General features: G+C 46.9%; 1 protein-coding gene across 1 annotated transcript in view; it reads right to left on the bottom strand.

Moving 5' to 3' along the window:
- The window catches only part of abcc10 (ATP binding cassette subfamily C member 10), a 282,813-nt gene that overhangs the window by 139,816 nt on the left and 129,947 nt on the right, over nt 1–13,050 (bottom strand). The window contains exon 14 of the mRNA XM_087984478.1: nt 5,813–5,984. Coding sequence (XP_087840604.1) covers nt 5,813–5,984 — 172 coding nt within the window. The remainder of the gene's footprint in view (nt 1–5,812; nt 5,985–13,050) is intronic.

The raw sequence follows: 13,050 nt of genomic DNA on the forward strand, positions 1-13,050 counted from the left end.
ATTAGATTACTTTACAGTGTGGAAACAGGCCCTTCGGCCCAACAAGTCCACACCGACCCGCCGAAGCGCAAACCACCCATACCCCTACATTTACCCCTTACCTAACACTCCGGACAATTTAACATGGCCAATTCACCTGACCTGCACATCTTTGGACTGTGGGAGGAAATCGGAGCACCCGGAGGAAACCCACGCAGACAAGGGGAGAATGTGCAAACTCCACACAGTCAGTCACCTGAGGCGGGAATTGAACCCGGGTCTCTGGCGCTGCGAGGCAGCAGTGCTAACCACTGTGCCACCGTGCCGCCCACCAACCAGATGTGGCAACCAGAACTGTACACAGTATTTTAAATGCAGCCGAACCAAAGTCTTGTACAATTTTAACATGACCTACCAGCTCTTACACTCAATACCTCGTCTGATAAAGGCAAGCATACCAGATGCCTTCATGACCACTCTATCCACCTGTGCAGCAACCTTCAGGGTACAATGGACCTGAACTCCCATTAGGATGCGAATGCTATAGAGAGGGTACAGAATAGGTTTACCAGGATGTCGCCTGGTATGGGGATTTTAGCTGTGAAGGATAGCTGGGTAGACTGGGTTTGTTTTCACTGGAACACAGGAGATTGAGGGGCAACTTGATCGAAGTTTATAAGATTGTGAATGGCATGGATAGAGTGGACAGTATGAGGCTTTTTCCCAGGATGGGAAGGGTCAATCACTCAGGGAACACAGGCTCAAGGTGTAAGAGGGGAAGTTTAAATGAGATATGCGAGGCAGGTTTTTCACACAAAATGTGGTGAGTACCTAGAATGCACTGCCAGAGGAGGTGGTGGAACCAGACGCAACAGCAGCATTCAGGAAGCACCTGGACAAATACATGAATGGGAAGGGAACAGAGGGATACGATTCTGTAGGAAGACAGTTTCAGGATGGAAGGGCAAAACGTGTTAGAGCATGCTTGAAGGGCTGAAGGGCCTGTACCTGTGCTGTATTGTTCTTTGTTCTACCTGCACTTCACACAATGTCGTCGAATGCATTCGCTGCTCACACTGTGGTCCCCTCTACATTTGGGAAATGCAGCATATACTGGGTGACTGCTTCACACAACACTTGCATTCTGTTTGCAAAACAGACCCTGAACGTGAATTTTGATTTCTCTCCACAGATGCTGCCAGACCTGCTGAGCTTTTGCAACAATTCCTGTTCTTGTAGCTGGAAAGATTTTTCTTTCCAGGGAGTCAAGCTGCCTGTACAGAATTGTATGGTGGTTTTCTAACTGCTTTAGGATACTTCCTCAAGGTTAATGTCAAGGGATAATGGTGGGGAAGTATTCGTGTCATTGGTGGAGTAACTCAGAAGCTCTGGATTAGTGGTGCTGGAAGAGCACAGCAGTTCAGGCAGCATCCGAGAAGCAGTAAAATCGACGTTTCAGGCAAAAGCCCTTCATCAGGAATAAAGGCAGAGAGCCTGAAGGGTGAGCCTGCCTTTATTCCTGATGAAGGGCTTTTGCCCGAAACGTCGATTTCGCGGCTCCTCGGATGCTGCCTGAACTGCTGTGCTCTTCCAGCACCACTAATCCAGAATCTGGTTTCCAGCATCTGCAGTCATTGTTTTTACCTAACTCAGAAGCTCTGTCTAATTGCTTAGAGACAGGGGTTCACTGAATAAATCTGGAACTAAATGCTAGTCTGAGCAACAGTGACCATGAAACTGTTGACAATTGTTGTAAAAACACATTCATAAGAAACAATACAGTTGTCACAAAGAAATTCTTTCTCCACTTTGGGGATGGCAACTAAACCCCGGAGGTTAACTTCTCAGGAGTGAAAGTAACAATCGTCCCTTCTCACAAAGGGGAGGAGATTGGGGAACTCAATTCCATAAAGGGTCACTGATTCCGGATCATCTGTTTATTGAAAAGCTGAGCTGAAAGATTTACTTTCTAACCACAAATTATGAAGGAAGGCAGCGATCGGCTGCAGATAAGTTCAGTGAATAAGACAAACGCTCCGTGATAAATCATTTTGATAGCTATCCCTGAGATTGTGCCTATTTTAGTCTCCTTTGAGCTGTTCCTTCACCTATTGCTAACTCTGTTGGATGAACTACTTTGGCAGGGGTTCAGGAACTGAAGAGGAGGCTCTGAGTTCGCTGGACTGGGTGAAGCCTGAAGGAGAAAGGCAATCAAGATAGTAAACAAAAAGCAAGCAGCAGCTGCACGGTGTCACACTGAGCTGAGTGAAAAAGTGATAAACTTTAAAAACAAAGCTTTTCTGGTGGGGGTGTCAGGATTCAAAAGGAAGGGATAAATACTAGCATAAGGGCACTTTACCGGAATGCTCGCATCATACGAAACAAGGTCACTGAGCAGATGGATCTAGTTTACTGGCCATTCCAGAGACATGGATACAGGGTGGTCACAACTGGAAGTTAAACATCCAGGTGTATCAGACTATTCAGAAGGACAGGGAGATGGGTAGCTCTGATATTTAAGGATGACACCAGGGTGGTAGTGAGAGATGACATAGGTTCTATGAAGAAAAAGGTTGAATTAATGTGAGTGGAAATTAGAAATAGTATGGGGAGAAAGTGCCCGATAGGTGTAGTCTATGGGCCACTAAATAATAACACCATAGTGGGATGGGCAACAAACAAAGAAATAACTGATGAATGTAAAAATGGTAGAACAACCAATGTGGGGGATTTTAATCTGCAAAGCGATTGATCAAACTGAGTTGGTGAAGACAGTCCTGAAGAGCAGTTCATCGAGTGTATCAATGATAGTTTCCTTGAACAGTATGTAACGGGACCGAAGAGGGAGCAAGCTTTCCGAGATCTGGTCCTGTGTAAGCTTTCCGAGATCTGGTCAGGACTAAGTGATGATCTTAAAGATAGGGATTTTCTCGGAAGGAACAATCACATTGTGGTTAAATTTAAAATACAGATGGAAGGTGAGAGGTAAAATCCAAATCCAGTGTCCTTTGCTCAAACAAAGGAGACTGCCATGGGATGAAGGAGGAGTTGACTAAGGTCGACTGGGAGTAAAGATTATACAGTGGGACAATTGAGGAACGGTGAAGTAATTTTTCATAGTTGAGGGTGCTGGAAAAGCACAGCAGGTCATGCAGCAACCGAGAAGCAGGAGAATCAACGTTTTGGGCAAAAGACCTTCATCAGGAATGAGGCAGGAGCCTCTGGGGTGGAGAGATAAATGGGAGGGGGGTGGGACAGGGGAAGGTAGCTGAGAGTGCAATAGGTGGATGGAGGTGGGTGTGAAGGTGATAGGTCAGGGAGGAGGGTGGAGCACATAGGTGGGAAGGAAGATGGACAGGTCACAAGGGTGGTGCCAAGTTGGAAAGTCTGAACTGTCCGACCAGTCCATCTTCCTTCCCACCTCTCCGCTCCACCCTCCTCTCCAACCTATCACCTTTACCCCCACCTCTATCCACCTATTGCACTCTCAGCTACCTTCCCCCAGGCCCATTCCCCTCCCACATATCTCTCCACCCCCTCATCTCCCAGCCTCATTCCTGATGAAGGGCTTTTGCCTGAAACATCGATTTTCCTGCTCCTTGGATGCTGCCTAACCTGCTGTGCTTTTCCAGCACCATAGTCTCAACTCTAATCTCCAGCATCTGCAGTCCTTACTTCTGCCTTGTTGATTTTTCATAGTGCTCAGCAAAAGTATAGACCAATGAGAAGAAAGGATTGCAGGAAAAGGGATAATCAGCCATGGATAACAAAGGAAATAAAGGAGGTTATCAAACTGAAAGCAAAAGGATACAAAGTGACAAAGATTAGGGGAAACTCGGAGACTGGAAAATCCTTCAAGGCCAACAAAAAACTATAAAGAAAAGTCAGATGGATTATGAGAGTAAATTAGCTCAGAATATAAAAACAGATAGCAAATGTTTCTGCAATTGGTCCTTTACAGGATGAGGAGGAGGATTTAACAATGGGAAATAAGGAAATGGCCGAGGCAATGAATAGATATTTTGTGTTGTCTTCACAGTGGAAGACCAACATCATATGCCAATAATTAATGACAAGGAGGCTATGGCAGGTGAGGAGCTCGAAATTATCATTCTCACTAAAGAGGTAGCGTTTGCCAAGCTAATGGGGCTAAAGGATAGACATGTCTTCTGGCCCAGATGGAATGCATCCCAGGGTACTAAAAAACAAATAGCAAATGCATTCATGGTAAGTTACCAAAAGTCGCTAGACTCTGGGGCAGTTCCGGCAGATTGGAAAACAGCAAATGTGACGCCACGTTTAAAAAGGGAGATAGACAAAAGGCAGGTAACAATCAGCCCATTAGCTTCACCTACTGAGCGGAGAAAATGCTTGAATCTATAATCAAGGAAGAAATAGCGTGACATCTGGACAGAAATTGTCACATCAGGCAGATGCAGCATGGGTTCATAAAAGGCAGGTCATGCTAAGTAATTTACTGGAATTCTTTGAGGACATTACAAGTGCGACGGACAACAGGGAACCAGAGAATATGGTGTATCTGGATTTCCAGAAGGCATTCAACAAGGTGTCCCACAAAAGGCTGCTCCATAGGATAAAGGTGCATGGTATTACAGGTAATGTATTAGCATGGACAGGGGATTGGTCAACAAGCAGAAAGTAAAGAGTGGGGATAAATGGATGTTTTTCTGGTTGGCGATGGATGGCTAGTGGTGTGCCTCAAGGATCAGTATTGGGTCTGCAATTGTTTACAATTGACATAAGACAATTTAGAGTCGGGGACCAGGTGTATTGTGTCAAGAGGGCATTAGGATGAGTGACAGAATAAAGTGTGTAAAGGGCAGTGAAAGTCTTCAGAGGGATAGAGAGATGTTAAGTGAATGGGCAAGGGTCTGGCAGATTGAGTACAATGTTGGTAAATGTGAAATCATCCATTTTGATAGGAATAACCACAAAGTGGACTATTATTTAAATGGTGAAAAATTGCAGCATGCTGCTGTGCAGAGGGACCGGGGTGTAATCACAGGTAATTAAGGAGGCAAATGGGATGGAGTTGTAAAATAGGGAGGTTATGGTGCAGCTGTACAGGGTGCTGATGAGGCCACACTTGGAGTACTGCGTGCAAGTTTGGGCTCCTTTTTAAGAAAGGATGTACTGGCACTGGAGGGGGTGTAGAGGAGGGTCACGAGATTGATTCTTGAATTGAGAAGGTTGACTTAGGAGGACAGACTGAGTAGACTGGGACTGTACTCATCCAAATTTCTAAGAATGTAGAACCATATAAAATGATGAATGGGATAGGGTCAAAGCAGGAAGGTTGTTTCCACTGCTGGATGAACTAGAACCAGGGGGCATAGCCTCAAAATAAGGGGGAGCAGGTTTAGGACTGAGTGGAGGAGGAACTCCTTTACCCAAAGAGTTGGGAATCTGTGGAATTCCTTGCCCAGGGAAGCAGTTGATCTACCTTATTGAATGTTTTTAAGACAAACCTAGATAGATTTTTGAACAGGAAAGGAATTATGGGTTGTGTGGAGCCGAGTCCATGAAAACATCGGTCACGATCTTATTGAATGGCAGATGGCCTACTCCTGCTCCTGGTTTTTATGTAATCCGATGCCTGCAATCGAAAGGTTTACGGCATGGCCTCTCAAAGCATCCTTGCCAGAACAGTGACTGCACTGAAGCCCTGTGCTCAATTACATGCAGACCACCAGACTGAATACAGTGGTCCCCTCTGGGAGGGTGGCTTACCTCCCTTGTGTATAGTAGTAAGGTATACAGATTAAACTTGGAAACCTTTGGAACCCTAGGAAACCTGGGATAAGCCACTAACCTTCAGCACCCGAAGCAGAAGTTTATTATGAATAATCACTGCGGCACAAATTGCTCCATAGGCGAACAGAAAGGCTCGGGCTGCAGTGAACACTGTGTTTATGGCAGCAATGCAGCCATAGACGGTGAGAAAGAACTTGAGTTGTGGTGAAACCTTTCCTTTGGACTGAGACCTGTCAATATAAATGGAGTGTGTTAGACGTCAGGGCCATAACCACTGATTTCACAGTAAGTATGCCATTACATGTCAGCCTAATCAATTCTCTCAGGAACATTCTAGAATTAGGCATATGTTTTCAATTATCTGCCCTGGCATTAAATGTGTCACACAGAAAATAATTTAATATCCAACAGTCCATTATAATTTAACTACTAACATCCAGTGTCAACTCTACCAAGCAATGATCTACCCTCGTCGCGAGTGTGGTGCTGGAAAAGCACAGCAGGTCAGGCAGTATCTGAGAAGCAGGAAAATTGACATTTTGACCATAAGCCCTTCATTAGGGATGATCCACCCTAGACAAATCCAATTGACAGGTAGACATGTGGCAGATCAAATTTAATGCCAGCAAAGTTCACATTTTGTCGATAACTAGGACTAAATATGAAGCAGTGCATTTTGTTCAAAACAGGGACAGGAAGATCGTAAGATGTATCTGCATAAAGCATTGAAGATAGCAAGGTTCACTGAGAAAATAGGTCATAAAGCATATGAGATCCAGCGTGAAAATGCAAGGAGGTTATGATATACTTCTGTAAAGCAGTTCAGAAGGATGAGGGGGATCTAATTGAAACTTAACAAATATTGAACGGATGTTGGGAAGATGTTTCCATTTGTCTTGACTGGAGTCATGATTCATTTCTGAGCACCACCCATTCAGGAGGAGAAGATGTAGGTTAGGGCATCTCTGAGAACAACTGACTTAGTCATTAAACACACACAACCTTGTTTTGTGGACAAATAAGGCCATTAGACAGAGGAGCCCACCGAATCTGCTCTGTCACTCAATCAGGGCTGATAAGCTTCTCAACTCCATTCTCCCACTTTGGTTCTTGATTGTCAAAGGGATCGAGAGTCATGAGGACAATCTCTCTCAGTCTTATATATACTCAATGACCTGGCCTCCACAGCCTTCTGTGGCAATGAATTCAATAGATTCCCCACTGTCTGGCTGAAGAAGTTTCTCCTTATCTCCATTCTTTACTCTAAGACTGTGCCCTCAGGTCCTCGTCTCGCTGAAAAATGGAAACATCTTCCCAACATCCACTCTGTCCAGACCGTTCAGTATTCATTAAGTTTCAATTAGATCCCCCTCATCCTTCTAAACTCCATCAAGTACAGACACAGAGTCCTCAAACATTCCTCATCTGTTAGGCTTTCCATTCCTGGGACCATTCTCGTGAACCTCCTCTTAACATACTCCAGGACCAGTACATCCTTCCTGAGATATGAGGCCCATAACTGTGCACAATATTTCAAATGTGGTCTGACTAGAGCCTTATAGAGCCTCAGAAATACATCCTTGCTTTTATATTCAAGTCATCTCAAAATAAATGTCATCATTGTATTTGCCTTCCTAACTATTGACTCAACCTGCAAGTGTACCTTGAGAGAATCCTGGACTAGAACTCCCAAGTCTCATTGCACTTCAGAATTTTCTCCCCATTTTGAAAATAGTCCAGGCCTCTGTCCTTCCTATCAAAGTGTATTACCTTACACTTTCCCATGTTGTACTCCATCTGCCACTTTTGTGCCCATTCTCCTAACCTGTTCAAATCCTTCTGCAGCCTCCCTGCCTCCTCAATGCTACCTGTCCCTCTACCTATCTCTGTATCATCTGCAAACTTAGCCAGAGTACCCTCAGTTCCTTCATCTAGATCATTAACGTATAAAGTGAAAAGTTGTGTTCCCAATACTGAGCTTTGTGGGACACCACTTGCCATCGGCTGCCATCCTGAGAAGGACTCTTTTACTTTCTGCCAGACAGCCAAGCTCCTGTGCATTCTAGCAGCTTGCCTCTAACACCATGGGCCCTTAGCTAACTCAGTAGCCTCCTGTGCGGCACCTTGTTTAAAGGTCAGCCAGCAGAGTACGGTAGCTGAGGCTACTCACAAGCTGAAGAGATATCATTGGAGCAGCAATAATGCTTTTATGCATGTGCTCGGCAGTAGAAAAATATACAAATAAGGATCAAGGCCATTCGGCCCTTCATACCAGCTCTGCCATTCAATAAAGTCATGGCTGATCTGATTTTAGCCTCAACTCTGTATTCCTACACGTCTCCTGATAATTTTTCATTCCCTTGGTCATCGTGAACCCAGCAACCTCTGCCTTCGAAATTCTTCCACAACAGGAAACATCCTTTCAACATCCACCCAGTCAGGATTTCACATGCTTCAATTAAGTCACCTCTGACTCTTCTAAACTTCACAGGATACAGGCCTAGCCTGCCTAGCTTTTCCCTGGAAGACAACCCTCTCATTCCAGGCATTAGTCAAGTCAACTTTCTCTACACTGTTTCCAAGACATTCACAGCCTTCCGTGACCAACATTGTGACCCATACTGTACTCAGTTTGCGAAATGTTATCTCATCAATTCCCTGAATAACCTCTCTACTCTTGCATTTGATTCCCCTCACAATAAACTGTCGTACTGAATCAGCTTTCCTGATTACTCTATACCTGTATACTAACCTTCTTTGTTTCATGCACGTGGACATGCACATCTCTCTGCATCTCTGAGAAACCCCTCACCAATTTGATAATAAGTTTCTTTTTTATTCTTTTTGCCAAAACGGACGAGTTCACACTTTCCCACATGGCATACCTTTTCCCAGATCTTTGCCCACTCAATAAACCCACTGAATCAACACGGACATCTACTACAAACCAACCGACTCCCACAGCTACCTGGACTACACCTCCTCCCATCCTGCCCCCTGTAAAAACGCCATCCCATTCTCCCAATTCCTTCGTCTCCGCCGCATCTGCTCCCAGGAGGACCAGTTCAAAATACGTACAACACAGATGGCCTCCTTCTTCAAGGACCGCAATTTCCCCCCCGACGTGGTCGACGGTACCCTCCACCGCATCTCCTCCACTTCCCGCTCCTCCCCCCTTGAGCCCCGCCCCTCCAACCGCCACCAGGACAGAACCCCACTGGTCCTCACCTACCACCCCACCAATCTCCATGTACAGCGCAACATCCGCCGTCACTTCCGCCACCTCCAAACAGACCCCAGCACCAAGGATATATTTCCCTCCCCTCCCCTTTCAGTTTTCCGTAGAGACCACTCCCTCCGCGACTCCCTTGTCAGATCCACACCCCCCACCGACCCAACCTCCACTCCCGGCACCTTCCCTTGCAACCGCAGGAGGTGCAACACTTGCGCCCACACCTCCCCCCTCACTTCTCTCCAAGGCCCCAAAGGAAACTTCCATATCCGCCACAGATTCACCTGCACCTCCACCCACATCATCTACTGCATCCGCTGCAGCCGGTGTGGCCTCCTCTATATTGGGGAGACAGGCCGCCTACTTGCGGAGCGATTCAGAGAGCACCTCTGGGCCACCCGGACGAACCAACCCAACCAACCTGTAGCACAGCATTTCAACTCCCCCCCCACTCCACCGAGGATATGCAGGTCATTGGACTCATCCACCGCCAAACCACAACAACCCGACGGTCGGAGGAGGAGCGTCTTATCTTCCGACTGGGAACCCTCCAACCGCAGGGGATGAACTTGGACTTCACCAGTTTCTTCATCCCCTCTCCCCCCACCTTGTCTCAGCCGGATCCCTCCAGCCCGGCACCGCCTTCCTGACCTGCAGTCTTCTTCTTGACCTCTCCGCCTCCATCCTACTCCGACCTATCACCCTCACCTTGACCTCTTTCCACCTATCACATTTCCAACGCCCCTCCTCCAAGTCCCTCCTCCCTCCCTTTTATCTTCTCCGCTGAACACTCTCTGCTCATTCCTGAAGAAGGGCCTGTGCCCGAAACGTCGAATCTCCTGTTCCCTGGATGCTGCCTGACCTGCTGTGCTGTTCCAGCAATAAAGTTTCAAACCCACTGATATACACTTGCTGACTCCTTCTGTGTTCTTCATACCTCACATTCCCATCTGTCATCAGCAAATTCATCTGTCATAGCACAGCCTCTTCATCCAAATCATCTGGACAAATTCTGAAGCGTTAAGGGCCTAGTACCATCACCTCTGGCACATACATCCTACCTGTGTGAAAAGGATCTACTGACTCCTATGCTCGGTTTCCTGTTAGGCAGCAATCTCCTCACCACACCAACACTTTATACTGAACATCATGAGCTTTGATTTTCAGCAATAACTTTTGAAGTGGCACCATACTAAATGTCTTCTTTGATTTTCCTCTGAGACAACCACATTGGCTCTGCCTGGTTACTTTGAATTTATCCAAGTGCCCTGTTTGAATGTCTTTAATAAAAGCTTCTAACATTTTGCCTGTGACACATTAAGACAACTGGCCTGCAGTTCCAGCATGCTGCCTCCATCCCTTTTTGAAGGGGAGTTATTACTGTTTTGAATAAAGCAGTTACTTGCTATTTCTCAATCTAAAGAAATGTACTTCAATCAAATGAGTTTTGGAAAACTGAAACAATGCATCTCTTATTTCACTGACAATTTCCTGGAAGCCCCTTGGATGCTTTACCCTAAATAAATACCACTTCACTGGCAACTTTAAGTTTCTTCAGTTCCTCCCTTCCATTCAATTCCTGATTCACAGCAATTTCCAGGGTGCCACTTGTATCCTCTCTGGTGAAGATGAATTTAAAACATCTGTTCATTCTTCTGCCAATTCTCCATCATAGATTACTAAGTCCTGAGACTCATTTTCTGAAGAGGTACTGTTGGAATATTGCGTGCAATTCTGGTCTCCTTCCTGTCGGAATGTTGTTGTGAAACTTGAAGAGATTTACAAGGATGTTGGTAGGGTTGGAGGATTTGAGCTATAGGGAGAGGCTGAACAGGCTGGGGCTGTTTTCCCTGGAGCGTCGGAGGCTGAGGGGTGACCTTATAGAGGTTTATAAAATCATGAGGGGCATGGATAGGGTAAATAGGCAAAGTCTTTTCCCTAGAGTCGGGGAGTCCAGAACTAGAGGGCATAGGCTTACGGTAAGAGGGGAAAGATTTAAAAGAGACCTACAGGGCAACTTTTTCCCCCAGAGGGTGGTACGTGTATAGAATGAGCTGCCAGAGGATGTGGTGGAGGCTGGTACAATTGCAACATTTAAAAGGCATTTGGATGGGTATATGAATAGGAAGGGTTTGGAGAGGTAGGGCCATGCGCTGGCAGGTGGGACTAGATTGGGTCGGGATACCTGGTCGGCATGGACGGGTTGGACCGAAGGGTCTGTTTCTGTGCTGTACATCTCTATGACTCTAAGCAACAATTAGTCTGTTAACTCTTTTCTTGTTAAAATATCTGAAAAAATTTTTCCTATCTGTTTTTCTACTTCTGGCTATCTTTCACTCACTAATTATTCCGACCTTAACAATCTTTTAATAATTCTTGGCTTTTTTCTAATTTCCTGATCTAATGTTTCACACTACCCCCATCCTTGCGCAATTCCAACTCTTTTCCTTGAGCTTGTTAATTGACATTGAATTGCTTACTTCACGAGTTACATGATTTCAGTGAAGTGATATCAGACCAATCAGCTCGAAATCCTCAAGCACAGACGACACAAAGGTAGAAAATCAAACTGGACATATTTGGGATGATTTGATACACATAGATGAACAGATATATGTATATAACTGCTGAGCTGATTTTGAACCATCATGATGGATATAGTTCTACTTGTTATTGTACTCTTTAGGAAGGAACTCCAAAATGTCTCCATGTTTCCGTGCTGTACACCTCTATGACTCTATAACTCTATGACTCTAAAAACATGCTTATCTCGATCAAACCCATTATGAGTAAAGGCACTGAAGTCAACTGGAATGATACACAAGTTGTTGATATGAACTTTTGCTTTCTTACAGAAGGGACGGAGCTCTGAATAACCTAGGAGCAATAACATGTCAATGTGTTACAGAACTGGGAACAAAAAAAAGGTGATTCCGCATCCCACATTCACCTCCCGTCCGTGCTCCGCATTCACCCTCCGTGCCAAGGGCACGTTCCGCGCTCTGCATTCACCCCCCCGCGCCAAGGGCACTTTCAGCGCTCCGCATTCACCTCCCCCCACCCCCCCCCCCCCCCCGCTGCGCCGAGGGCATGTTCCACGCTCCATATTCATCCCCGGGGTGAGGCCACGTTCCACATTCCGTATTCATCCCCACGGTGAGGGGACATTCTGCACTCCGTATTCATCCCTGCGGTGAGGCCACATTCCACGTTCTGTATTCATCCCCACGGTGAGGGGACATTCCGCACTCCGTATTCATCCCCGCGGTGAGGCCACATTCCACGTTCTGTATTCATCCCGCGGTGAGGCCACGTTCCGCGCTCCATATTCATCCCCGCGGTGAGGCCACATTCCACGTTCTGTATTCATCCCGCGGTGAGGCCACATTCCACGTTCTGTATTCATCCCCACGGTGAGGGGACATTCCGCACTCCGTATTCATCCCCGCGGTGAGGCCACGTTCCGTGCTCCGCATTCATCCCCGCGGAGAGGGGACTTCCTGCACTCTGTATTCATCCCCGCGGTGAGGGGACGTTCCGCGCTCCGTATTAATCCCCGCGGTGAGGGGACGTTCCGCGCTCCGTATTAATCCCCGCGGTGAGGCGACGTTCCGCGCTCCGTATTCATCCCCGCGGTGAGGGGACATTCCGCGCTCGGTATTCACCCCCACCCACCCCCGCTGAGGCCACGTTCCGTACTCCGCATTCATCCCCCATGCCGAGGGCACGTTCTGCGCTCCGCATTCACCCCCCGCGCCGAGGGAATGCTCCGCGCTCTGTATTCACCCCCAGCACTGAGGGCACATTCCAGGCTCTGCAATTACCCCCCGCACCGAGGGCACTTTAAGCACTCCACATTCACCCCCCTGCACTGAGGGCACATTCCGCGCTCCACATTCAACCCCCCAGACCGAGGGCACGTTCCACGCTCCACATTCAACCCCCCACACCGAGGGCACGTTCCGCGCTCCGCATTCACCCACCGAGCCGAGGGCACTTTCAGCACTCTGCATTCACAAACCTGCACCCCCCCACCCCCACACCGAGGGTACGTTCCGCGCTCC

The sequence above is a fragment of the Chiloscyllium plagiosum genome, unplaced genomic scaffold (genome assembly GCF_037043375.1).
Source record: "Chiloscyllium plagiosum isolate Xiang-an unplaced genomic scaffold, Cpla_swu_hap1 HiC_scaffold_3, whole genome shotgun sequence".
Classification (NCBI taxonomy): Eukaryota; Metazoa; Chordata; class Chondrichthyes; order Orectolobiformes; family Hemiscylliidae; genus Chiloscyllium; species Chiloscyllium plagiosum.